The sequence below is a fragment of the Rhineura floridana genome, chromosome 6, assembly GCF_030035675.1.
Source record: "Rhineura floridana isolate rRhiFlo1 chromosome 6, rRhiFlo1.hap2, whole genome shotgun sequence".
Classification (NCBI taxonomy): domain Eukaryota; kingdom Metazoa; phylum Chordata; class Lepidosauria; order Squamata; family Rhineuridae; genus Rhineura; species Rhineura floridana.
The window spans coordinates 83553901-83580421 of record NC_084485.1 but is presented as its reverse complement, the minus strand read 5'-3'; the positions used below and the strand labels follow the sequence as shown (position 1 = coordinate 83580421).

General features: G+C 42.3%; 1 protein-coding gene across 13 annotated transcripts in view; it reads right to left on the bottom strand.

Moving 5' to 3' along the window:
- The window catches only part of ZSWIM5 (zinc finger SWIM-type containing 5), a 170125-nt gene that overhangs the window by 14636 nt on the left and 128968 nt on the right, over positions 1 to 26521 (bottom strand). For 12 of the 13 annotated variants that reach the window (XM_061632780.1, XM_061632789.1, XM_061632785.1 and 9 more), the window contains 4 exons: positions 17333 to 17481; positions 11901 to 12051; positions 9923 to 10036; positions 234 to 413 (listed from right to left, as the gene is read on the bottom strand). In XM_061632780.1, coding sequence (XP_061488764.1) covers positions 234 to 413; positions 9923 to 10036; positions 11901 to 12051; positions 17333 to 17481 — 594 coding nt within the window. The remainder of the gene's footprint in view (positions 1 to 233; positions 414 to 9922; positions 10037 to 11900; positions 12052 to 17332; positions 17482 to 26521) is intronic. The other variant, XM_061632781.1, reaches the window with a different exon arrangement.

Here is a 26521-nt window from a genome sequence, read left to right as displayed (position 1 = left end):
GTAAGAAGCTACTATTGATAGAAATGTATCTCTCCATACTGTAAACATTATCCACATACAGTACTTCCACATACTTCAACTGACAGGCAGAGGCAACAATCTCTCTCATTTGAACAAGCTTTACATTTGTGCACAATAAGTCATATGTTGTTCAGTGACTTGCTATAACACTGGGGCTATCCAACAGAGAAATATTATATGGCAGAGGACAGAACACTCTCACCCCAACTTACTTTGCCTGTGATTGGAGCTCTGAGTAAGTGCACTAGTGATGTTGGGAAGTTCATTGCCGTAATTCCCATCCTCCAGAGGACAGACATCCAAATCTCCCCACTTCCGGAGCTGCCACAGCCAACATCCCTTCTCTTCTAGTGTGCAGTGTGGATTTAACACAACACACACCCACAGGGCTCCTGTAAGAATGAACCAAGTGGGAAAATGCAAGAAGAGTTACTCAGGCCTATCTGGGATATGTATGCAACAAGGTTCCCCCCCCCCCCGGTTTCCTTTCCTGGGAAAAAGTTTCAGAAACATCCACATCTTGTTTCAGGGAAATCCAATGAACCCTGGGAGAGAGAATTTATAAAAGCAAATAAATAATTAAGTTAACCTTTTTTCATAGTGAAACTCCACTGTGTTCTTAAGAGATGGAAATCAAGAGACAATGACTTGAGATTATTTCGATCTGCCAGGACAAACCTCCTGTTTGAACTGCACATCAAAGCCTGCTTTAAAATACTGCAGGAAGCCCAAGAGTAAGAAGCTCCAAATGATAACCTGATTTCTACCCAGTATATGTTTGCTCCGCTTTATAAAACCATTATCAGAGTGGCCATTGTTTCATCTGCCATGGTACTCCAGCCGATTTGCATTCAAGAGGTTCATGATATTCTTTCCCAAAACTACTCCAAAGAAACTTGAAGTTTTTCACCGCACCTTGCTGGCACAACATATCTTACTGTGATCTTGCCACAGCTGTCAAACAAAGCCGAGACCAGAATGGGCAGAACAGGCAAGGAACAGAGAGTAATGCTGAGTAAGGCTGTGCATAATTACATCTTGGTGATATGGAACTGATGGAAGGCCAGAGCATTTGGACTCTACATACTCTTCTGGTGGCCAAGAGGTTGTTTACTTCAATAATGGAAAGCGTACTGCACCTCCAATGATTCAATGGTCGGAAAACCTGACAGCTCTTGCAGTAAAAGAGAAAGCAACACTTTGCAGGTGACATCAAGCAAGTAGGCACTCAGGTATTTTGGACTCCATATACAGACTTGTTTGCATAATGTGAATAGGCAAAAGACCGAATCTGAGGCTGAGTTCACCGCTATCTGTAACCCCAACTCCACCTCCCTCCCCACCTTTCCCCCTTTATCAGTATTTATTTATTTATTTATTTATTTATTTATTTAATTACATTTTTAGACCGCCCTATAGCAAGAAGCTCTCAGGGCGGTGTACAACAAATAAAACCACATTAAAATATGAGCGAGTGTGAAAAATATAGTACAATTATAAAAACATTAAACAAGATAAAAATATGAAATAGAGTTACCATTGAGTTTAAAATTAAAATCCATATTAAATTTAAAACGTTAAATTTAAAATGTTTAAAATGCCTGGGCGAAGAGGTAGGTTTTTACCTGGCGCCGAAAAGATAACAAAGAAGGTGCCAGGCGTATCTCGTCTGGGAGGGCATTCCATAATTCGGGGGCCACCACTGAGAAGGCCCTAGATCTAGTTGTTGATCTCCGGGCCTCCCTATGAGTTGGGACCCAGAGAAGGGCCTTCGATGTCAAGCGTAGTGAACGGGTAGGTACATAGCGGGAACGGGCTAGTTTTACTGTGTTCTTAAACTTTTAACTGTTTTATATACTGTTTTAACGTGTACGTCGCCCAGAGTGGCTGGCCAAGCAGCCAGATGGGCGACTAACAAATCTCATAATAAATAAATAAATAAATAATCGGACCACTTAGCAGTATATAACTTTGGTTAAATAACTGCATTTTGTTAAATATAAACAAAAACAAAACAAAACCAGCAACACTGAAAGTAGTTATAGGAGGGGATTTTGATCTTGATCAGAGCAGTAATGCTGTAGGAGAAGTTTGTAACTCCCCCCCCCCCATTTCTGATTTAAATCCTCTTTTTGAAGCTAGCCCCATTGGAGAATAGTACAGTTACATGTATTTTGTTTCCAGCTGGGATAACAGCAGCTCTGAGAAATGATTTAGATTGGGAAAACAGGATGGGGGAAACAGTTAAACACCCCCTTTCCCAGTTCCACTGTTCTGCTCAAAATCAATGTCACCTGCAGTTGTTGTTGTTGTTTTTTTAAAGCACAAGTTGAGAGATTTGCTCAGTGATCTCTCTCATCATGTCTGTTTTGGCCCCTAAACGGACTGCTACCCCACACCCCCTTATTAACACACCAGGAAGCTCTGCAGCCTGCTAGATCCCACTCTGACAGCCTTGTCTTCTCTTTCCCATGAGCTATTTATCAGCCAGGTAAAGATTAGACACCTAGTACAGCCATAGAGCCTTCAACATACACCATAAAGCAGAGGTGGTTAACCTGTGGCTCTCCAGATGTTGTACTACAGCTCCCATAATCCCTCACCATCAGCCATGCTGGCTGGAGCTGATGAGAACTGCAGTCCAACACTTGGAGGGCCCCAGGCTAGCCACCCCTGCCAATAAGCAACAGACACTAGAGGGGACAATGCCTCTTCGTTAAAAACAAAGAGTCTTGTAACACCTTAAAGACTAACAAATTTATTATGGCATAAGTTTTTGTGGACTGTAGTCCATTTCATAAGAAGCATTATTCTTAATTACATGCAAGGGCAGGACCTTGTCAACTGCACCATATTACAACAAACAGTGTCAAGCTTTTGGTCCCATAGCACAGAACATGGGACTCATCTCATCTTGGCCAAGGAAGAGAATTCAGCATTAAATGAAAACTCTTTAGCAGAGGTTTAAGAAAGAAGGCTGTTTATGCTGGTCCAAAAACATACATGCACACGCACGTGCACACACGTGCACACACACACACACACACACACACACAGAGTTATATGTTTGATTGGGCCAATTTCACAGCCTGCAGGAGTTCTATGTGTCTTGAAAACCTGCATGCATTTTCACCAACAGCTGTAAGAAAAGGTATCATTATATCAAGAGCTAATCTTGAGCTTTGCACAGCTCTAAGTAAGCTGCTCTTCTCTCACAACTGGCATTGGCTGGGACTCCTCCTGCTGGCTTGGAAATTACCAGTTCCACTCACAGCTAGAGACTACAGCAGGCCTGCATAACATATGTCCTATTAAGCTGCACAGAGTCCACCAGCTATGTTTGGGGCTACCAAGGGCTTCATAAACCTCTTGTACTTGCTGCCTGTCTGTCTGCAAAAATGGGACTTTGCCAAGCAAGCACTTGGTGAGCCTCCATATATGACTGGTGAGCTTTGTTCAGATCTGGTAGGTTACAGATGTGGACTATCCGGTGGTAAAAGCAATCATAGCCTGTCCCTTCTGTTTTGTCAGTCTTTCCCTCTTCAGAGTCTCTTTTTCCAGCCCTGTTTCTAAGCAGCTCTTCCACAAATCTCTGGAGCCTAAGCAGGAGTCCTTTTCACCTCCAGAGCATACTAAACAGCAGCAGCTTGAAACTACTTGGGTAGTTCCTGGCATTTCCTTTTTGGGCCCAACCACAAATACGGCGCAGCCATGCTTGAACTTCTAAGAGTCTCTTTCCCTTTCCTCATACAGGGAAAAAGGTGCACTTCTACAGATCTGGCTTTTGAAGTCTCCCAGCCAGCAAATCCTCCCATGGAGTTCAATGGCCAGCAGCAGGGCTGCTTTCCCAGCACTGCCAATTCAAAGAGTCAGTTCTTTTGATAAAGGGCTTGGAGAATCCCACGATGCTCAGCATAAAGTAATTCACAGATCTGGCTCCTGGGTGGCAGGTTTTTAAACTATCCTTTGGGTTTATACGAAACAGCTGATCTAAACCTCAGGCTGCTGGAAGTGAATGACGGGACAGACCACTCTCTAATTGCCATGTTCTGAAATGTGATACTAGTTATTGTCAGAAAAAAGGATAAGCAGCTACACAGAATTTGTGTCAACATGTAGCTAATGCAGAACACTGGTCAGAGCCCACTAGTGTTGCACAGCTCTCAATTATCCCTGAAGCACTGATAAAGACAAGGACTTCTGTGAAAAATGTTCTTGGACAATAAATGTATATTTGCTGTTCATTTGTTGTGCACTATATATATACACGCACACTGTACTGCTCTTCTGCGCACACAAAATGCAATAGTGTACATCTGTGAATATGCAGTGCTTCCCCCACAAAGCACAGCTGACTTGTAGAATCAACCCAAAATGTCTGTGAACTTGTGTACGAAGAATAAACTCCTGCATTGAACTAGACGTATTTCTTTTAGGTGTTCCTTTTCTCCAGTTTCAGCTTACAAAGATGGATACATATGTCTAGACAGAAATCTGATGTTAACTATTAATCATCATGGTTATCCAGTGTGAAAAAAGCTGGTTGGCCTCATGCCTTTCCCCTGCCTGTATCAATACAAACAGAATTTTCACAGAATTTTCGCCTGTCCATGAGTAAGTTGCTGCATGAATGGGCACATTTGCAGTATGGGACACCATGAAAACAGAAAACTTGGTTCAGATGTTGAAGCAGATAATCCAGGAGTCCTAGTGCAGAATTTGTGTCAACATATAGATGACTAAGGCATCTTTTATGTCAGAACTGTGGAAGAATACAGTTAGGTAACCAACAGACTACACATCTCCCTAAGAGCTACAAGACTTATTCTATGCCTGCAGAAAAATGACAGCAGGATTAATTGAATGTATTCATCCATCAAATGAATTAGATCCAAATGACAATAAGTGAATATGAAGATAGACAGATTGAGGTGAAGGAGGAGGATCCTTCACCATAATCCCAGGTTTGGACAACATGCTAAGTCAAACCTTGGCTTTGCTGCCATGCTGTGCTAAAAGGAACAGAGAGGAGCAAAGCAAGTGCAAGCTCCTCTCCAAGAGTCAAAGCATATGACTATGCTAACTATATCAGCGCCCGCTAACACCCCCTCCTCTTTCTTGGTGGTGCCAATAATTGATAATGTTATTTGTTATTTAATTTAATTTTTCTAAATTGTATTGCTTTTATTGTATTTTCATATCTGTGTTTATTTTTTTTTGTAAGCTGCCTTGAGGGCCTTTGGCCAAAAGGTGGGGTATAAATAAAATTTATTATTGTTATTATTATTATTATATTTGCACAGCCATGATAAGCCATAGTTTAGCTTACTGTGACATGCGAATCAGCCATAACCACATATGAATGTGATGCAGGATCTGCCACCAAGGTGAGGCTTAAAATGCCTTGCTTCAGCAAGCAGGGAAGCAGATCAGATTACAGTTGCCCATGTTTGCTTTCTAAGCAGCATGCAAGAATTTATTTATTTATTACATTTATATCCCCCCCTTCCTCCCAGTAGTAATAACAAGATATCCTTGAGCACCTAAATCTGGCACATGTTCAATGCTCAATAGTATCCTAACCGCTAGACCATTAGTATCAATACAAAACAAGCTAATAGTTATCCACCTGATGATACAGATCCAGATGGATACACTTTGAAGGAAATGGAATGAGAACTGGTGTATTGTGTGCTGAACAATAGCTAGATGTGAAATAGCCTGCTGCTGAGATCGGACCATCATTTCAGAGCACAAAAGTGAAAAACTGCCACATGGTATTGATGCTCTGTTCTGTGTTGGAACATGTGATTCAACTCAAACTCATGGGTTGAGGCTGCATGGGATTAAAATGGTTGCTAGAGAGGAGACCACCTGATTGCTAGGCTAATACCTATCCTGTGATCTTCTGCTGACTCTCCCTTCCTGCTAGACTGATATGCATAGGATGTTGACCACATCTTCCAGTCTCCTTCCTTCTTTTTCTTTCTCTTGAGAGGGAGAGCAGACATATTCTCTTTGTCTCTCCCTCTCCTCCAAGCATGAGGGCAAACACTAGGCTTAGTGTTTGCATCTCCAACTTAGCTAGTTAACTAGATGTAGAACTCTTTCCTATCAATTATGTACTTCCAGAATAAAGTAGTTATTTCTTATTTTAAAGCTTAAAGTCTCTGTCTGACTAATTTCAGGGAAGGTGTAATCTTTAACAAAGATTCAAATACACAAAGCTCACTCAGACGCTCAAATATCTAATTTCACTACTCTGCAACATTCTGGGCATGTACAGAACTGCCCAGTCTGCAAACTAAGTTCCCTTTGCAATCAGTGGTAGGCAAGGATGCCTGGCGTGTCTCCGTGGTTTATGGGACTAAGCTTTGTTTAAACAATTTTTAAGAAATATTTTGGCTCTCATTTGAATTATGAAGACCCACCCTTTTCAAAACATAGGTACATTTTATTTAAATAAGTTTCATTCTACTAACTGAAAACTTATGAAATATCACTAACATTATTGACACTTGCTTGAGTTTGGGCCACATTTAATGTTATCACATTCATGTTAGAGCTGCCAAAAAGTATATCCTAATGTGGTATATTTAAATGCTCCTTGTCCTGTGCACTACCCACCTGTGCAGACAGAACATCAGCTCTGGCATATCCTTGGTGATGGCAGTGGTGGTGTGCACAGGCACCCTATGACTTATTTATCTAATGTGAATAAGTTACACCTCTCCTTGCAGATTACTTTCCAGTGATTGAGTGATATGCAGACTCTACGCAGCTTTTAAATGTTACAGCTTCACAGAGAGCACCACCATGGAAAAGAACCCAGCAGTGCTCACATGAGGATGGTTATGTCTAAAATTAGCCCAAGTGGTGAATATATTAAAATGCCTAGTAATCAATACTGCTGTTTATGTCACTGCACAACTGGCTTCCCCATATCATTTCAAATAAATTAAATTTCCCCACATCATCTTGAACACATGAATGTATCTCTAAATACGAATCTGATGTCAACCATTAACTATCATGGTCCATCTTCCAGCGCTGGTCCATCTTTCAATATTGTTTGATCTGCCAAGCAGCCAAGGTCCCAGGCAGAGTTCTTTGTGTACTTTTTAACTGGAGATGGTGGATATGAAACCTAGGATCTCTATGAATGAATACAAAGCATGTGCTCTATTAATGAGCAATAGTCCCTCTTAATTTTTTTTTAATGGACACAATGCATTTTAAAAAGATTGCCTCAACTTAAGCACTCTATCTGCACTTGAAAAAAGCTGCTCTTCTCATTCAAAATACAAATAGTACACCATTACCAATGTATTTATTTATTAAATAAATTTCCATAAAATGTTACAACTCAAATTATTAGCATAATCTTCTTCCCCTTCTCAAAAATTCTCTCATGTAGGCATAAATATACTCAAGCTAATTTATTTTTGCTAAATTCTTAAAAATAATTTATCAAGATGATAATAGATTAGGAAAGGGCAACTTTTTCAATGTTTCTCTTAAGACAGTAGCTTTCCATGGAGAAGATTTCACAGAAGCCTGTGAGGAGTTCCACAATAATATATGTAATGATGGAGAGAGCATTTGTTCCTGCACAGAATGATAGCTTAGACCCCCACAGACTTCACTACTGATACTGACATGAACAGAGAAGATGCCTAGAAATACACTCCGCAATGTGCAGATGTTTCTTGAGGACAGGAACCTTGAACTCCACTGTCATAAGAAGAGGCCAGCAGTAACCACTGTACCCCTGTTCTGTAACCCATTCAGTTGGTTCAAAAAGAGAACCACAAAGTCCAGATGTAATAATCCCAAACCATGATTTGGCATTACAAGAAAAAGCCTTGGGCTCACACATTCCCTCTTCTCCCTCTGTTGACATGGGTCCAAAGAATATGGCAAATTATAGTTTATGGAAACCAGGAAGCGTGGGAGGTAATTGGAGCTTGAAGAGCCTGAGGTTTATTTGTTTTGTGTTACATCTGAACTAAGCCTATTTTTCCCTCATTTTATTCTCCCCCCCCCCAAACCTAGTCCAATCCTCAATGGTAAACAAAGGAAACACAAACAGTCTCCAGAGAGATTAAGGTCAAGCTGTAGTCCAACTGTTTTCAATCTGTTTTTCACAATTAGAATCTAATCTTCAATAGTAGTGCACTGCAGCAATTAAAGCTCAAAGGATTCTCATGCAATAACAATATTAGCTTTGCTCTTGTGTTTCAACTGGCAGGATAATCTGTACACACTGTTTGAGCCCCTTCAGCTTTGTAGAAATGTCTGAATGTTTCCAAGAATAAAAACACTCCTTTCTCTGAACCATGCCTCTAAATATCATCATTATTATTATTTGTTAGATTTAGTAGTTGCTTGACACCCGAAGGTCCCCAAGTTACTTACACAATGTTAAAACAAAAACAAATAAAACACACTATAAAACATAACAATAAACAACAAAACCAATAGCAATAGCACACCCACATGGCTACAGGAAGGTTTGGCAGTGTATTAAATAAAACATCCAAAAGGATGACAATGAAGGCGCCAAGCAGACCTCACCAGGAACATATTCCATAGATGGGGAGCCACAACTGAAAAGGCCCTCTCCCTTATCACCACTTACTGAGCCTCCCTCAGAGGAGGGACCTGGAGAAGGGCCTCAGAGGAAGATCTAAGGTTCCAGGTAGGTTCATATTGGGAGAGGCGTTCCAAAAGATATTGGGGTCCTGAGCCATATAGAGCTTTATAGGTCAAAACCAGCACTTTGAACTGGGCTCGGATGTGTACAGGCAGCCAGTGAAATTGGAACAGGATAGGTGTATACTCTGTTGCTGGGGAACAAGAGGAGGAGAGGACTATAGTGCTCATGTCCTGCATGTGGGTTTCTTAGATCAGATGGGCCTTTGCTCGGCTCCTTTTGTTATGTTTTTATGCTCAACACAGATCTCCGGTCAAATTACAAGCTAGGTGGTGATTCTGAAGTTTCATAATTCAGTATGAATTTGAAAACGTGTGGTTCAGGAAAGCCAGCTTGTTCCTGCAAAGATCAGTAAAACTTTAGGACCTTTCCAGAATACAATAGGGCTCCACTCATATGGCAGGTTCCGTTCCAGGCCCCCATCGAAAAGTGAAAACTGCCAGAAAGTGGGGCCCTACTCAGCTGTAGTACGGAAGCTCCCCACCCTACAGCACGATCAGCTGTAGCATGGGGAGATCCAGCCGCCGCACTCCAGCTGACAGGGAGACCCGGGAGACCAGGGTTTGAATCCCCACACACCCATGATGCTCACTGGGTGACCTTGGCCAGTCACTGCCTCTCAGCCTCAGAGGAAGGCAATGGTAAACCCCCTCTGAATACCGCTTACCATTAAAACCCTAGTCATAGGGTCGCCATAAGTCAGAATCGACTTGAAGGCAGTCCATTTCCATTTTCTAGGTGCCAGTCATACAATGGAAAAAGTTATGGTTGCTTCGCCAAGGGGCAATAATCCAGTGCTGTTTGCAGCCATACAAAGAGAGATGTGTACTCCATCTCTGGAGAGAAGGAACACAAATACTTCATAAAGTCAAAAGAGAAGAGACAACAAAGGTTTATGGTATAGTGGAGCACTCCTGCAGGAGTGGAGCGGGGGCAGCCTTGATCCACAAACCATGACATGGTATTACACTGACGGCCTCTGGCTCACACATTCCCTCCTCTCCCTCTTCTCTTGCTGCTGCTTTTCTCTCTATGTTTAAAGGATTGGATGGACAAGAATCCCCTACAGCAATGATATAGCGGGGAAGCATTCATCCTCCAAAAAAGGTTATGGCACAACAGGTGGGGAAGCAGCTTATGTTGTTTGCTACTAAGTTGATGTCATGAGCATTATTTAATATGTACCTGCAACACTCTGCAACCATGTTCCGCACAGTCCCAATAGACATGGTAGCCAAAGGAGGGGATGGAATTGTCTGGATACCCCAATGTAAGAGAGAATGACAATCTGCAAAATATCTAAAAGGTATAATGCAGACATTAAATCAGAAGCTCAAAGAGTAGCTCCTTTATTCCTCATTATTCTTTTCCATAAAGATACTCAGGCTGTTTTAGACTGAAAAACATGTGCTCCCACCCATTAAGTGTTATCTCCATTGTATTTTGCTGCATCTGGCACAAACCTTGACATGCAGAGATACCCTTATGAATGCAAAGAAAAGTCTGAAAACATGTAGGCAATATATGCTAAAGAATTAGATACAAATTCTGAAAGCGGATGGTTTGGAGTCTCGACTCTAGAGCTCTCTTCAGTGGTCAGTGGGTGCAGATTTCCTTGCTCCATGGCTTTCAGTCCTTTTTCCTCCCCCCGCCCCCAACCGCTCCCTCATTTCCCTCTTTTACTGCCATCCTGGCCAAAAGCATAAATAGAAATATACACATTTAAACTGAGGGTCACATTTGGTATTCCTTACACAGAACTGTTCTCTGTGTGTGTGTGTGTGTGTGTGTGTGTGTGTGTGTGTGCGCGCGCGCGCGTTAAAGATTAATTACAGTGCTGGGTTTAGCCTGTTAACAATATTCCCCCTCATCATCGCTAACAGTACAAACTCTGCTGAACTTCAGACCTGAGTTGCTGCAGAATTCTTAGTTCGAATCTGGATCAAACACTACTCAGTTTGACCCATGGAAACAGCAGGCTGCTTGGCTTGCAGGATATTTAGTAGCTGCCCTGAAAGAGATAGTGGCTGCATTGTGATATCACCATAACCATGGTTTATTTGATAAATTTTGTTATGACAGGAATGAACCAGTTTGAGCTCACACACTCTCCACTCTACTTTACTGGCACAGCCACAAAGGGGAGTTTGGAAGTTTCACTTTTGTTTTAGATTAACTCCAACTTGTCATTTTGTCCAAACCTGACACTATGGCTACTCTTAACTATGGTTTGTTAGACACAAGTCAACTTCAAACCGTGGGTTAAAGTGCTTCCAATCTCTTCCTTGCAGCCCTGCCAGAGGAGAAGAGAGAGAGAGAGAGAGAGAGAGAGGGAGAGAGAAATAAAGTCTCACTGCAACTCTTCCCATCAAGATAAACCATGGTTTATCATGACATCCAAACTCACCCACCATCTCCCAAATGAAAGGCTATGACAGATTGTCTTCTAGTATAAATCTCTTCCCCAGTTTTCAGTCACAAGCAAAGTTCAAACAGGCTGTATGCAAGTCAGCCTATAGGCCTCTATTACACTAACTAGTAGTAGCGGGCATTTACCCTGGCTGCTAAAAGGCAAAGTTGTGGCCTGCAGGCAAGCTAGCTCTCTATGCATTACTCATTTCCAATGCAGATAAGGTATGGGAGGACAAAAGTTTGTCCAAACTAAGAAATTAAATTCCAAGACAAGCATATACACTGTGTTTGTGTGTGTGCGGGGGGGATAAAATCTTGGGGAGGAACCATAGCTTGGTTTTAGAGCATAAAAAGGTGTCACATCCAATCTCTGGCATTTTCAGTTAAGTAAGACTCAAGCAAATGATGGGGAAAGGCCTCTGTCAGAGACCTTGGAGAGAATACTAGGCGAGGGACAAAGTCTGGCCTGGTATAATTCTGGACCTGAGATGACGTTCCTAAATGTGAAGGGGGGAAATTAACTTTTGAAACAACTTTCCCCAAAATAACTCTCTCCCTTACAGAATGCCAATTTCTAGCTCTTTTCAGTTTCTAACTGTCCCCAGACGCCACCCACTCAGAACAGACCAGCAAACCTCCAGCAGCCTGTCAGATTTGTGTTCTACAAGGACTCCCTCTAGCTTCTCCCAATCACAAACTGTTGGACAAACTGACCTCCCTAATGGGGCTCTGCAGAGACGTGGAAACTCACCCAGCTCATCCCAGAGCTGTCGGCATTTGTCTGTCATGCCTGTTCCCTGCTGTCTCCAGAGAGCAAGCCGTGGATCTGCCATAAACTGTTCAGTTATTAGCGTCAGCATCCTGGCTCCATTGGAATCTCTCATGCGCAGCATTTCGCGGACCTAAGGCAGAGGAGGAACAGAGGTGCTATTTTAGTTACATGGGGAATGGATTTAAGAGATAAGGATGACTTTTTCATGTCAGCAGAATTATATACTTCTACAGGATGGTCAACATGCTACCTAAATAGCTGTGAAGATGTATCACTAAAAAGTAAACCCCTTCTATCTTAAGTCTATTCAAGGAGGGCTGGACAATCCAGAGTGGGAGGTCTCTCCCTGGGAATCAAGAGGTAAGCATATACTAACTTCACCAGAAGGAATCAGCCATTTATCCACTCCTAGGATATTCCTGCTTTGAAAACCATTTCATATCTTTCATCTCATCCTCATTCCTCATTTATGTAACTACCTGTGAGAGACAAGCAGACAGAGCAGTTTAGGTTCTGTCTCCTTTGTTAGGGTGATTCTGCTTCATTCTTCACAGTGCAATATTTAAACAGGAAGTATGAGAAGCAGCGTGGAAGACCTGTACAATAGGAGAGCTTGGATGATTATATCTTAGCTTAATAAGCCAAGATATGAACAAAGCTTTCCCTTCACAGCATGAGCAAACCGACTAGGAAGTCTTCCATTCACGATAGTTTCCCATTTCATTCAAACCGGAAAACTATGGTTAATACCTTTGGAACAAGTGAGGATATTATGCTGACTTCAGATTATGGTTTAATATCCTGGCTTGTTCCCAACTTGCTTCCCTGCTCAGATGAAATGGGAAACTTTAGTTAATGGGAGACTTCCAGGTTTGTTTGCTCACTTGTGCAAAGGGTAAAAAGAAGAGGATGCATACATGGCCAAAAGGCTCACTCATATTTTGCCTTATTAAGCTAATATATGATCATCCCAATGCTGTCAAAGTGGGGTCTGTCATTGCTCCTCCAAACTCACTTAACTCAGGATCTCCCTATTTATAATGCAGACTGAGTGCTACATGGGTTATTGACTCTCCAAACATCCTCCTCCTCAAACCACCCAGCAGTTGGTGGTTCAGACCACGAGAACTATCAGGAAGGAGTGTATTATCTTTTCTCTGAATTGGGAAAGAAAATCCCTGAAGGCTAAATGAACAGACTTCTCACTCCAGATTTTCCTCCTAATTTCTGAATGGAAACAACAATATCTTGACATCCCCTTAAATACAAGCTTAATTTCAAATATCATTGCTGATCTAGCAACCTACTGCAAGACAGGAAAAGGAATGGGTTATAGTACAAGGAAGGATATTACATGAAATATTATCTAGGCTACGGAACAGGTTATCAAAGTAAAGTGTGAAATCACTATCCTTGGAAGCTTGAAAATATAGGTTGAGATAATTTTTCCAAAATTCCAATGCTCCAGAACAAAGGGCAATGATATTTTAAAATGTGGAGCAACATGGACTAGTGTACTTTAGAATAAAGAATGCAATAATGTTGGGGTGGTGTTCAATACTAGTCCTACTCGGAGCAGACCTACTGAAGTTAATACACATGACTACATTAGGTTCATTAAGTTCAGTGACTCCACTCTGAGTAGGACTTAGCTGAATACAATCCATGGGTCCAATACGTTTTGCTTTGATTGAACAAGAAGGAAAAATCTGTAAAGCAAGTAGCTGTTTAGGTGATTTTACATTGTATTTATTTATCCAACAACATTTGGACTATATACTACCCAATAACTAATGTTCTCTGAGCAATGAACTATACAATTTAAAAAACCATAATTTGATAAAAAAGCACCCCCCAAATTATCATTATAAAAAATAGAAGAGAAAAAAACCACCAGCAACAAACCATATCAAACAGCATTTAAAAAGCCTATTAAGGGCATAATTTAACTTGCACTTACCCTGGTCTGAGGGGAGTTGGATGTGGCAGATCTCCAGTTGAGCTGGCTGGGTCCCGGCTCAGCTGGGCTACGCTGGCATAAGACCCTCAGCCCAGCTGAGCCAGACTCAGCCAAGACTGGTGCAAGTGGAGCTGGCACAAGCCAACATTAAGGCCCAAAAAAGGGGCATGTCAGGGGAGGGCCAAGATGAGGGCTTAGGCCACGTCCAACTCATGATCAGAGCACTCCTGCAGGTCCCACTCCAGGCAAAAGTTATGCCTGGAAAAAGGTCAGTATAAGAAAATAATTGCAATAGAAGTCAATGGAGAGGGCTCACTCCCTGGTAGGGGTATTTGAGACAGCAGGCTTTTACTTTCTGGTCTATGTGCGCAGCTCCTGGCTGAGCCGGCATTCAGCCAACCCAGAGGCTCCTGAATGGCCACTGGATGCAATGGAACTTTACGCCGGCTTCTCTTACTCCAGCGCAACTTACGCTGGCTTCCCCTGAGTTGGACTGCTCTGTAAGATCTAAAGAATTTGAAATGTCTGGAAAAATAAAGGTATCATCACCTGGTGCTGAAAAGGGCCATCACGTGGGCATCAAACAAGCCTCTCTGAAGCGGTCATTCCATAACCAGGGCACAACCACCAAAAAGGCCCTTTCTCCAGCAGTCACACTTTGCACCTCATCTGATGGAGGCACACAGAGAAGGGTGTCTAAAGATGACCTTGAGGTCCAAGTAGATATGGGAGGAGGTGATCCTTCAGGTAACCTCAAATCAATCCATTCAGGGCTTTAAAGGTTAAAACTAGCACTTTTAATGGGTCCAGAAACAGACTGGCGGCAAGGGCAGATATTAAAGCACTGGTGTAATATGTTCATAACCACTGGCTGGTCTCTGTTTCCTGCCATGTTTTAGACCAGATGAAATTTCCAGCAGTTTTCAAAGGCAGTCCTTTATGTAATACATTGCAGTAATCCAGGACTGTGAACACTTTAGCGGCCTACAGCAAAGCATTTCCATTGGCCACACCTCGAGGGGGAACGGGTTGATCCACTGATCAGTTGTGAAATCTCTTAGAAGTGAACTAAAAAAACCAAACTCAAGCTACTCCCACCAGGTTTTACAGTAAAAAGGGGTGGGGTTTGACTAGCATTGTGTGGCCATGTTTTCAGAAGAGAGAGGTGGAGATGCACTGGAACTGGCAGAACAGTGAGTGTGTTTACCCCAAGTAGGAGTTTACCAGAGCATGACCAATTATAGCAAGGCTATCTCTGCCCGGACAGGGCTGCAGTTGATATAACAGCCAAAGGTGGTAAAAGGTCCTGTGTCACTGAGGCTACTCAACCCTCCACTGAAAAAAATGGATCTACAAACACCCTCATTCGGCAAACCTGATCCTTAAGGGCAGGAGTGGTGAACCCGCATCCAGCCTGCAAAGCCACTTCTAGTGACCCAGCAGCCCTCTGCCAAAACTGGGCAACTCTTCTCTTCCACTTGCCTTCAACTTACCTTGCACAGATGCCTCTTCCCCTTCTGGTGTAACTCCACTACTAGAAGGTCTTAGCGCTGAGGAAAGGTGCTCCTTCCTCTTTCCTGAGAGTTAAGAGCTAGCAATGGGGAACCTTTGCAAAGAGGTACCTTTGCAAGTGGAGGGCTTTCCTCCTCCTCGCAGCACTGGCTGGGAGGAGCTCCTCCAAACCCAGTGTTTCAATGGAAAACTGCTCTCTTTGCTCTGCTCTCTGAAAATCAAAGACAGTGTTTTTTCTCTTCATTAGAGCCCTGGGAGAAGAACAACTTCTCTGCTGATCAGCAGGAGAGAGAGGGGGGGAGAGAGAGAGAGATCTGAGTATGTTTGTGTGTGCCTATGTGAATGGGTCTGTTTGTGCGTCTGTATGTGCGGTGAGTCCGCATACATGCATGTGATTGTGCAATGGTCACTTTGATTCTGCCCACTTTGGCCATACTAACCACTGGCATGCAGTCCTTGGAGAGTTACTACAGTACTCTCAGTACATAACTCAGGCTGAAAAAGGTTAGCCACCCCTGCTTTAGTGGGGGGGGGGACATCCCCTCCAGAATGGGTCAAATACCACTTAGATTTTGGGAATTCATTTCTCATGGTAACAAAAAAGGAAAATTTAAACAATGATTTTAAATAGATTGCAAAGTCAAAACCTTGAGAGCTACAAAAACATTTTTGTAGGTGCTTGTGCAAGTATTTTCAGCCTCTTTGTATATAAAACAGGGGAAAACGTTTTAATTAAAATATATTCAATAGTCAATGCAGGTCATTAAGCCTGTTAGCCTGCTTTCAAACCTAACATTAAGCTATGGTTTATTGTTACATGAATGAGCCTTGGACTCATCAGCTCTCCTTCCTTTTCCTTCCCGGGTGTGGCCACTAGGAGATCATAGTCTTTCACTCCTTTTTTTTTTAAACTAACTGTAGTTTAGCATTATGTCCAAACCTGGACAAACTGTAGTCAGTTTAACTACAGATAAGTGAAACAAGTCAGCTTCATATCAAGGTTTATGAAGCTGGCTTGTTTCAATAAACTGTAGTTAAGATTAGCCACACTTAGGGTTCAAATGTAAAACTAAGCTGTAGTTAAATGAAAATGGAAGAAAAATCTTCCAATCTCTTCTTTATGCCTTCACCAGAGGAGGAGAGGGGATGAGGAAGCGCATTCATATAATAATAAACTAGCCTTTATCATTATGTCTAAATGCAATCTTAATATACCAATATTTTATATCTATAATGTTGAATTACTGGGACATCTATCCATATCACAAGTGCCCTTCCCTCAACAGACACATACACAATAAACACTCCCTAGCCAGATGAAGCATACACAGCACCAGGACTATGGGACTGCAACACAATCTATTTTATAATTTCACTAAACACATACAAGAAATTGGACTCAGTTTTATTTCTACTAGCTACTAAGGGCTCTGTCAACCCACAGCTTTCTAGAACAGGGGAAGAGGTATCTGTATGTTATATGTATAATACATACACATTCACACACTCAAAATGACCTGAACATCCTACATTATATAAGGCACTTGAGATATCAGTGTTGGGGGGGGGATATGCCACAGATGAGTTTGGTATGCCAATGGGGGCGGAGTAACACAACTAACCTCCTCAGTTCCCATACCATTTCATGGCTATTTATTTCATAGTATAGAAATAAGTCCAGTTCATTTATGTTCTTCTGGCAGGACATATTTAGTGACAAAATAGCTCTGGCCCCTAGCAGCCAATCAGGGAATACAATCTAAACCATGCCTGCCCATTTTCCAGAAAGAATTGAGGAATGTGCTTTTCAAAATACTGTACCAGAAGTTGATTTCTGCAGTTCCCAGCGATGAGAGCTGCAAAGTGCAGGACTAATATAAAGCTTCAAGCTAGATGGGTGCAGATTTTTTTGGGAAGGAAAAAGGAAGCCAGTCCTCACCTTAGCAAACATGGAATTGAGTTGCTTCCCAGAGCCATAGTACCCTCCTTGGGAGAGGAACAGCTTCACCTGCTCTCGAACCTGTTCCTCGTCCAAATGCCAGCAATTCTCGTCATCAATGCTGGCCCCCGCGGTGGGGTCTGGTGCACCTGTGGCAAGAGAAGCCCAGCTATTAAAAGAAACCATGTTCAGAGGCATCATAGAGGTGAAAAAGCTTAACCCTTTTCACTCCACCCAGGTATTATTTTCCCCCACAAAGAGGGGGATAAGAAACAAAAAACAGTGTCTTAACACAAACCAGACCTGCAGTAGTTTCACATTTGTATTTTCAACAAAGAACAAACATTACTCCAGTATAGGGGCATTGGAACCAAATATCAAGCAGACTGGGATTGCAAGTTAACGCCCCAGCCTATAATGAGCTACCCAAAATGAAGGAATGATAAGACCAAACGTAATGGAGGATAATGTTTCAGCCCCAAGCTGTCATGATAGGTATGACACTTCCAGTGCTGTCAGTCATTTATTCTCAACACAGCAGCTCTAGAAATCATTTGGATAACGGTGAGTGCTAGTCCCTTCTGGGCTGACAAGAGCTTTGTAACATACTAGTTTAGGCTGAAGCCCCAAATCTGCCATGTAAAGATCCCCTAGACTCAGTGAACAATCTGGATGAAACACATTCCATATTTTGTCAGTCTTCCGGTGCTGATCCCTACCCAGCTCTTCTTGCGTGCTTCCCTTAGTATGTCTAAGCAGAGAGAAATCATCTCTTTAAAACAGGGCAATTCTTCATTCCAGGCATTGAACACATACTGTACAAATTCAGCTGCAGAAGACATGCAATATCTCTGACATAATTTAAACCTAGCTAAAGGACATATGCCTCCAGCTTCAAAGAAGACTCAACAAGGAGTTATGTGAAGCAGTTTCAGGTATCACAACCTAAAACAGAAAAGGATCCAAGAGTAATGATTGCAAGGCTACAGAAAACATCCTCTTCGATTACCTTTCTCCCAGAATGAACAAAATGCCTATACGTGTGGCCATAGCTAATGCAGGCTTACTGGACAGGCATTACCAGGGTGGCAAATAGTCTGACACATATTGTACTAGACCCATATCCAGGCTGACTAATGTGCAAACCAACCCCAAATGAGAGAAATAAAAATTAAAATGAATTATTAAGTAAACCCAGATGCCCTTCTACCACTTTCAGCAACAAGTAGGTGAAGAATAAGCATCAAAAGCACCTTTGAGACAAGCAACCATCATTTGAAAAAAAATGCAGTTCAGTGGGGTTTTAAAAAATCTCTTGGTCCCCAGACTGGTGCCAAGAAACAGGCTGCTTCCTGATTATCTATGGCAAGAGTGTTCATGGCTCAGCTGACTCCTGTTTGATGGAGAATTCTATTCCCCCCTTCATCCAGCAGCAGGAGAGAACAGAAGGAAATAACAGACAAATTCCTACGTTGCCAGGCACAGCCTGTTACTTCTGGAAAGTCTGAGGATCCATGCATGTGACCAGTGTGTGTCCTATAATTGTGCATGCCTGCTTATGTAGTTCTGCATTCATTCCAGGAGGAATAATTGAGACTATCAGACCCTGGAATTGTGCTTAATGGATGACGTGTCCCAATGGCTTAGAAGAATCATCTTACTTTAGCTACTTTTTAAGAGGTTCCCGGAGACAGTTAAACTTTACTTCTGCAGGTAACTCTTCTCCTATGTAATGTTCACCACTCCAAGGGACAGGGCCCAGACTCTTAACTGCCGGCCCAGAGTGTTGTATTAAGGAAGAAGAATAATGTCCTAAAAGACAGGCATCTGTTTCTCTTTCTTAGAGCCTCATGTCTTCCCCTTTTAAGTTTCTCAGTCTGATTAGTTCCTCCACATTCCCACACATTTGGTACCTCTCTCTCTTAAGTATTCAGCTTGTATTCAGCAATGCTGCAATTGGTTTGCAAGAGCAGCTGGTAGCCTAGATAATGTGCCTTGCACAATTAAATGCTTGCATGTAGAGGACCCTGATGTCACCAGACTGAAATAAAATCCTTGTAGAGTCAAAAGAAGCTGAGCTTAAAAATGAAGGATACACAGTTGACAAGCTTTACTTCCCTCCTTTGAAGCCACCAGGGGAAAAATGCAGTTTGCACTTGGAGAGGACAAAGCAATATTTATGAAGCACTCTGTTGTAGAACACTCCCGTGAAATTAGAAAGCATTCTGCATTGTCGTGTTGCAGTCAATTTGCACAAGCCAGGAAAAAAACAGATTCTATTTTCAAATCTTTGAAATGCTTCAAAGACAGCTTTGTAAGCAGCTGAACAATGCTGCTACTTTGTAGAAATTATCAGCATCTCTGCATCTGGATGCTTGACATTAGATAACAAAAAACCCAAGTTCCCTACACCAGACTGTCTCTGTGCAGAGAAAATTCTGGGTGAAAAATTGTGACAATGAAAAATCATGGTGCCTTGAGCATGTGTGGTTGAAAGTTAGTCCACTTGCCTCATGCTTATTATTACACTTCAGTGAGTAAAGGGGTCACTGCTCGAACAGCAAGCCATGGGCAGCAGAAAGAAAGTAAGAGCTACAGCAGTTCCAGTTCAATCTACTTGCCTGGCATTCTGCCTGTCGTCAAAGGTTTATCTTATTCAGAGATCACTGGTTAATAAACGCTGCCCTGACCCTAGTCCAGATGATGGGTGGGATGCTAACAATTTCCTGCAGGTGCTTCCATTCTTACTCTGTGCGACACCCCTTCCTGGGCTCAGTACCAGCTGGTGCAAGGCTATGGAGTCGCCCTCCCAACACTGGCATCACTGCCGCATACAAGGACAGTGAGGAGATGGGGCAGAACAGTGACAAGACTGGGGTTGTGCAGGTGCACTGGCAGAGCCAATCCAGTCCTCCCACTACCAGTGCACCTACACAGCCCCAATTTTGTCACTGCCCTGTGCCATACCAGTAAGCAGCACTGCCCCATCACTCCTGCATGGATGCAATAGCAGCAGTTAGCATTTTCAGACTCCCTAGGGATATTGCTCATGGAGCAAATTCAATATAGTATAACTATGCATGTAGAAAAATCAAATCATAATCCTTCCACCAAAACAAAAAGCTAGCTGCTTCCCAAGAATTACATGTCAAGGTAATACTGTAAAGCAATTTTGCTGCTCAGAGGAACCTCTTTTATCTGACAAGATACACTATGTGTATTTTCATAATCCTTTAAACAATCAGCACAAGACACTTAGCAGCCATGCTCGAAGGCATGGTTTGCATCTTACAAAAGGAAAATGGCAGGTGTCATAAGGTAAAACAAAGTTTGGTCTCAAAGCACATGAGGCCATCACCTTGTTGAAGATGAGCAAGTCTGGGTCTAGTCAATGCCTGGATGGAAAACTGTCTAGGAACCAAATGTACACCACCTGGGGTTCCATGACAGAAAAAAGGTAGGATAGAAATGTAAGGAAATTTTAAAAAATAAAAATAAAAAAACAAACAGAAAACAGAAAAGCCTTCATCCAATGTTCATATTGCCAAATTATTCCTAATTTAAACATTGGGCCAGGTTCACTGTCAAACAGCAAATGGGAAAATTCCGGCATTCTGCTTCAGTACCAAAATCTTTCTTCATGCACACACATATTAGTAGAAGCAGTGAAACAGTTATTTGGTTTGCAAAGGTTTTGAGAACCCACACTCCACAATGACATCACTGAGAAGTACAGGAATTTGTCAGCTCTAAAAAACAAAGTTTTGACCTTTATTTTTATACTGAAGCACACTTTTTGCTTTTCTAAACATGAGACAGGGAGCAAACAAACCAAAAACAAAACCAGCATTAATTCATTGCTTTTTTTGTGCTTGCTTCTAAGAATCCATGTTACAGTTAAACAAAACCAAAGAGGCAGGACACAGCTTAAACTTGAGTATAGTTTTATTTTTATTTTAACTTTTGAGTCTGATATTAATTAAAGTGCTATGATTTCTGCAATTATGGGAGAGGGGGGAATCTAATTATCACTCAGTTAATTTATTTTGCTTATCAGAGATTAATAAAATAACGCTTTAATAGGAAGCTCTGACACACGACAGGGATGAAAACAACGAGCTGTAAATTACACTAGAAAATGGGTACACATTTCAGAGTAAACAATGGAATTTGCAACATGCTCAAATATTAATAAGATGTACTCTCAAGTTCCTTTTGCCAGCATTAACAAAGTGTTAAGCCAGCCAGTGGCACATGGTAACACAAGAAAGACAATGGGCAATTCTCCCATCTTTGCTGGAAGCTGACTGAGGACTGAACAAAATGAGGCCTTGGGACTGCTCAAACTGTCACTCATACAGCAACATGGCTGCATTCAAAATCTGGTCTCAAATCAGCTTTACAGACATTCTCCAGGGGGCTGTTTACACAATGAATTTTTCAAAGATAACAACCACTTAAACCTTCAGCCTCAGCCTTGCTTATAGAACTCACAAGGCTGAAGTAACTTAAAAGTGAGGAAGAGATGCCTGAAATAACATGGGATGTTTTCCTCACATTGGAAAGTTCTACCACCTTTTGCAGCAATTTACCACACGAACATCATCATGATCAGTACCTCTACAACATAAGAAGAAAGGGGAGATGGAGAGAAAATATGATGTGCCCAGCCCATCTGCATGAATCTCCAAAGTAGCAATTGTCCTGGCCAAACCCATTGGAATCAGACTCAGAACCACGTATGTGTTTTTCTCTGTTATTTTTAATGCAGAATTAGATCAGACTACATAGACCTCAGAGACTCTACAAGGTATTTCTAGGCATGGCTGCTCAAGCCAAGATGCTGTCGCAACTATTAGCCATGCCCCCAAGACTACTTAAGTAGACATAGGCCAGGCTCACTACTTGCATGGGAACTGTCTCCCAGATCAGAACTGGGCCAGCAAACAGGTACTCTTGTAGACAGGCTGGTGAGCAGGCTCAGTCTGTTCATGCCTACGCAGCTGGCAATGCGTTCTTGCCGATGGGGGAGGAGATAACTTGACCTATTCTTCTCCATTCTCCTCCTCTGGTTGCAACTCCCAACTCCTCCTGACCAGGGGGCAGAGCAGGAAGCAGCTCTGGAGGCAAAGCAGAGCCTGAAGGTGTGAAGATGGGAGGTTAATTGTCAGACACCATCTCATCTATCACAGCCAGCACCTCCGGGGTGTGGCTGTCACTGGCCACACTACTGAAGTTTCTTCAGTTTCAACTCCCTCCCTTTGCACTGGGTCCCTCCCCCAGATCCCAGTCTTCCTTCTCCTCCTGCCCACTTTGCCAGGAGTTCTCTACAGGGCTCATGACCGTAATAGAGGAACCAGAACTGAGGATGTCAAATTAAGATAAAAACCATCCGAAAGAATCTCATGATATCCTACTGTTTAAATAAGCTCTAGGATAAAGACAAACACTTTCCTTTCTGAACCATATGAAAAGATGTTCTGAACTCACTGCACAACATTTAGAACTAGACATAGCAGACAAACTCGGGTGTCCATCAGGTTGTATTTCTACTAATATATAGAGACTTTACAGTATTCCTCAAATCAAATGTTACTAAAGTAAAAGTCATCAATGAAATTAGAAGTTTGCCAAGCACGGTGGAATCAGGCATCACAGTTCTGCCAAGTGGTTAGCTGAATCATAGACCTGGGATGAATATTTTAATATTGATTAGCTGGACTCGCAATGGTCACAGAGCTCTTAAATCAACATCTCAAGTGAGAAATTCATGCAACTTCATTGTGAGCTCATGCTTTCTATCTACTAAGGCCCTTACTTGAGCCGCCTCCTCAATGGAGGCTGGTGGATCTGATGCCAGTGGGGCAGTGAATCCGCTGTGGGTTTTAGTCCGAACTTTCAAGGACCTGTCCAAGGTGCTTTACTGCCCCACTGACATTGGAGCCACCATTCTCTACTGCTCTTCCTTTTTCATGGCAGCTCTCCAATGGCAGCTCCTGCTCCTCCTCCTCAATGGCAGCTCTCCAATGGATGTACATGGTAAGGGATGTTTTAAACCTAAAGCCATGTGACAGGAACGGAGGAGAGAAATGCAGGAGAAAGATGGCTGGAGGCATTAAAACGATTCAAGGAGTAAATACCAAACCATTCCCCTAATTCCTCTTCCCACTTTTATCACCTCTGCTTTCCCTGCCTAGAGCAGCTGTTCTCTGGTACAATCCAGTTCTCAAATAATATCCCCTCCCTTTCTTTTCATAGGGGAGATCCCCTTATGCATAGTGCTCAGATCATGCCACCACATGGGAAGGTAGTGGAGGTATTTCTAGGGTGTTAATTTGGATGATGGGGGCAGGGTATCACAGAGGGGAGGAGAAATCATGATGAATAGCATCCTTCAGACAGAACTCTTGCAGCAGGTGATGCCTTCAGGGAAAGGAAAAACACACTGGTGAGAGCAGGAAAGGTATCCCATTGAAAGAAGCCATTGGTGAGCAGGCAGAATGAAGCGAGGACAATGTGCAACAAACAAAACCTATTGCTGATAACAGCAGACCCATAGTTCAACCTCAATACATCCATTTGCTAGAAGCACCCTTAAGTCTTGAGAGCCATTTTTAGCCCTCAGCAATTTCAGATATAGATAATAGGAAAATGGATATGTTACAAGTTTACTGAATGGAAAACCACAAAATGGAAAATTGCAAAGAGATTAGCTAATTTCCAGTGCTAGTGCAAGCCTAAGCAACAAAGGCTATGTCTCCAACTCAGTATTTGTCTCTTTTAATTCTGTATTGATGTGGCACCAACACAGCACACAACAGGGCCAAATACACTCATATTCCTGAAGACCAACATCACAGGTGTCTCTGGGGAAGGTACATGGGGCTAGCTGAAGCTAAGAGGCAGATCCAGGGAATTCTACATGCCTGAGAATCTGAACTGACCTAGAATCACATATAACTTAAAGCACCTACAAATAATAAATCTGTACAAGGTCAGAACGCCAGGAAAAACAGGAAGGCAGCTGTATGAGATTTATGAAATGTCTAATTCCAGCCAGCAGATTTGCTCCTATTTGATATTTGACAGCAAGGATCCTTTTGTTCAATAATGTGCCATTTTCCATATTTCACATTCCCTAGTATGCTATCATGATGGGATTCCAGTGGGTCTATGCATCCATGTTTACATTGCTGATTAAGTTAATAAGACATACTGGACTTGGCAAGAGGTGCCTCAGGAATTTGAGCCATACAAGTCAGCTCAGGGGAGAGGTAATATATTTCATGTTCTCTGGGCTATGTCTGAATGATGGCATGCAAGCAGAAATCCATTGATTTAGGATTTGTTTCTTCCTAATCAATGCCAAAGCATGAGAGATCTTTAATCCTACCCTGGAAAGCACGTCTTGTGTGTCATCAACAAGGGTCAAGGGTACAGGCTTTGCATTTGACTGTTAGAAAACAAAAAAATGTTTCAGAGAAGATGCTATGACTGTGAGCAGTTTTGTCATCTCAGAATAATTAGCTAAATATAACTGAGGTTTGTTTTTTTTAAATCACTCCTCCTCACTTGAACGTATCTACAAATAGAAAACACTGTTTTCTAGTTTTTGAGTATCATAGTCAACAAGCCTCTGGGTGCCTCCTGCTAGCATTATGGCAGTTGACAAATCCCCACATGCTAACATGCTCGGGCATCAGATTTTTAAACTTCAGTGGCTATGGCTCAGACAGCTGTCAACACCTTTTGAAACCTGGACTGTCTGCCCTGCTCACAGGATCACAGTGTCAAGATGGATTGATATAAGCATTGGGGAAGGATCCTTTAGACTAAAGATGGACAACTACAGGGATTCGTTTTTTGCCTTTTCTCATTTTCCTGGGCTGATAGATGCATCTGCTATCACCTTCAATAGTCAGCCCCAGTCACTGCATATAGTCCAAGAGTATCACAACATTCAATGTACAGGGATTTACAAAAAAGGGGCTGATGTGTGACATTCAACCCTTGTATCCCTGACATTTTATTTGAGACGAAAACAGACTATGCCAAGAGACTATTGTATTCCCCTTGATAGATATGCATGGTCTTGGAGGGAACTGGAAATGGGTGGAAGGGACTGGTAATAACAAGAACCGTGTGTGTGTGTGTGTGTGTGTGTGTGTGTGTGTGTGTGTGTGTGTGTGTGTGTGTGTGTGTGTGTGTGTGTGTGTGTGTGTGTGTGTGTGTGTGTGTGTGTGTGTGTGTGTGTGTGTGTGTGTGTGTGTGTGTGTGTGTGTGTGTGTGTGTGTGTGTGTGTGTGTGTGTGTGTGTGTGTGTGTGTGTGTGTGTGTGTGTGTGTGTGTGTGTGTGTGTGTGTGTGTGTGTGTGTGTGTGTGTGTGTGTGTGAGAGAGAGAGAGAGAGAGAGAGAGAGAGAGAGAGAGAGAGAGAGAGAGAGAGAGAGTGCACGCATGTGGTGTTTTGTCCAGGAAAGAAGTACAGAAATGGTTGGGAGTTGCCAAGGCCTTCTGGTGACACTGAAGGCTGTGGGCTTAATGATGAGTTGTGAGGGGGATCAAAACTGTGTTTTGAATTATTATATCCATCATGCCTTCAATGTACCAGTCATTGGGGAAAACAGCAGGAATTATTGTGCTCATGTCCTGCCAGTGGGTTTCCCATAGGCATCTGATTGGCCACTGTGGGGAACAAGAAGCTGGACAAAATGTTAGGCCTTTGTTCTGATCCAGCAGGGCTCTTATGTTCTTAATGGGCAAGCACTATATACATTAAATACATTGTCATCTAGATCACAGAGAGGCACAAGTAGAGAACAGATAAGTACACCATGCCAGACATATCAAGAGGACAATGAGGAAATCTGAAGACTTTTAGAGATACCAGCCAACTACGCCTGAAGAAAACAATTATTTCCTGATTGTAAAGCAGAGCAGCGAGTTCCGGAGCATGAAAGGGAAAATAAAAAAAACTTGCCTATGCGTATCCCAGAAAACCCACATCCTCAAGAATAAAGGTTTTCTTATCCTTTTAGTACCTGACCTAACAAGTAAATGGGTGTTAAATAGCACACACCTCTTCCAAACTCCAGCAGGCTAGCTAGCACTGAGGTATTGGAATTATATTCGCAAATATCCAAGCCCATTTTAAGACTAGAGATACTCCTACTCTTTTCCATCTACAGGACT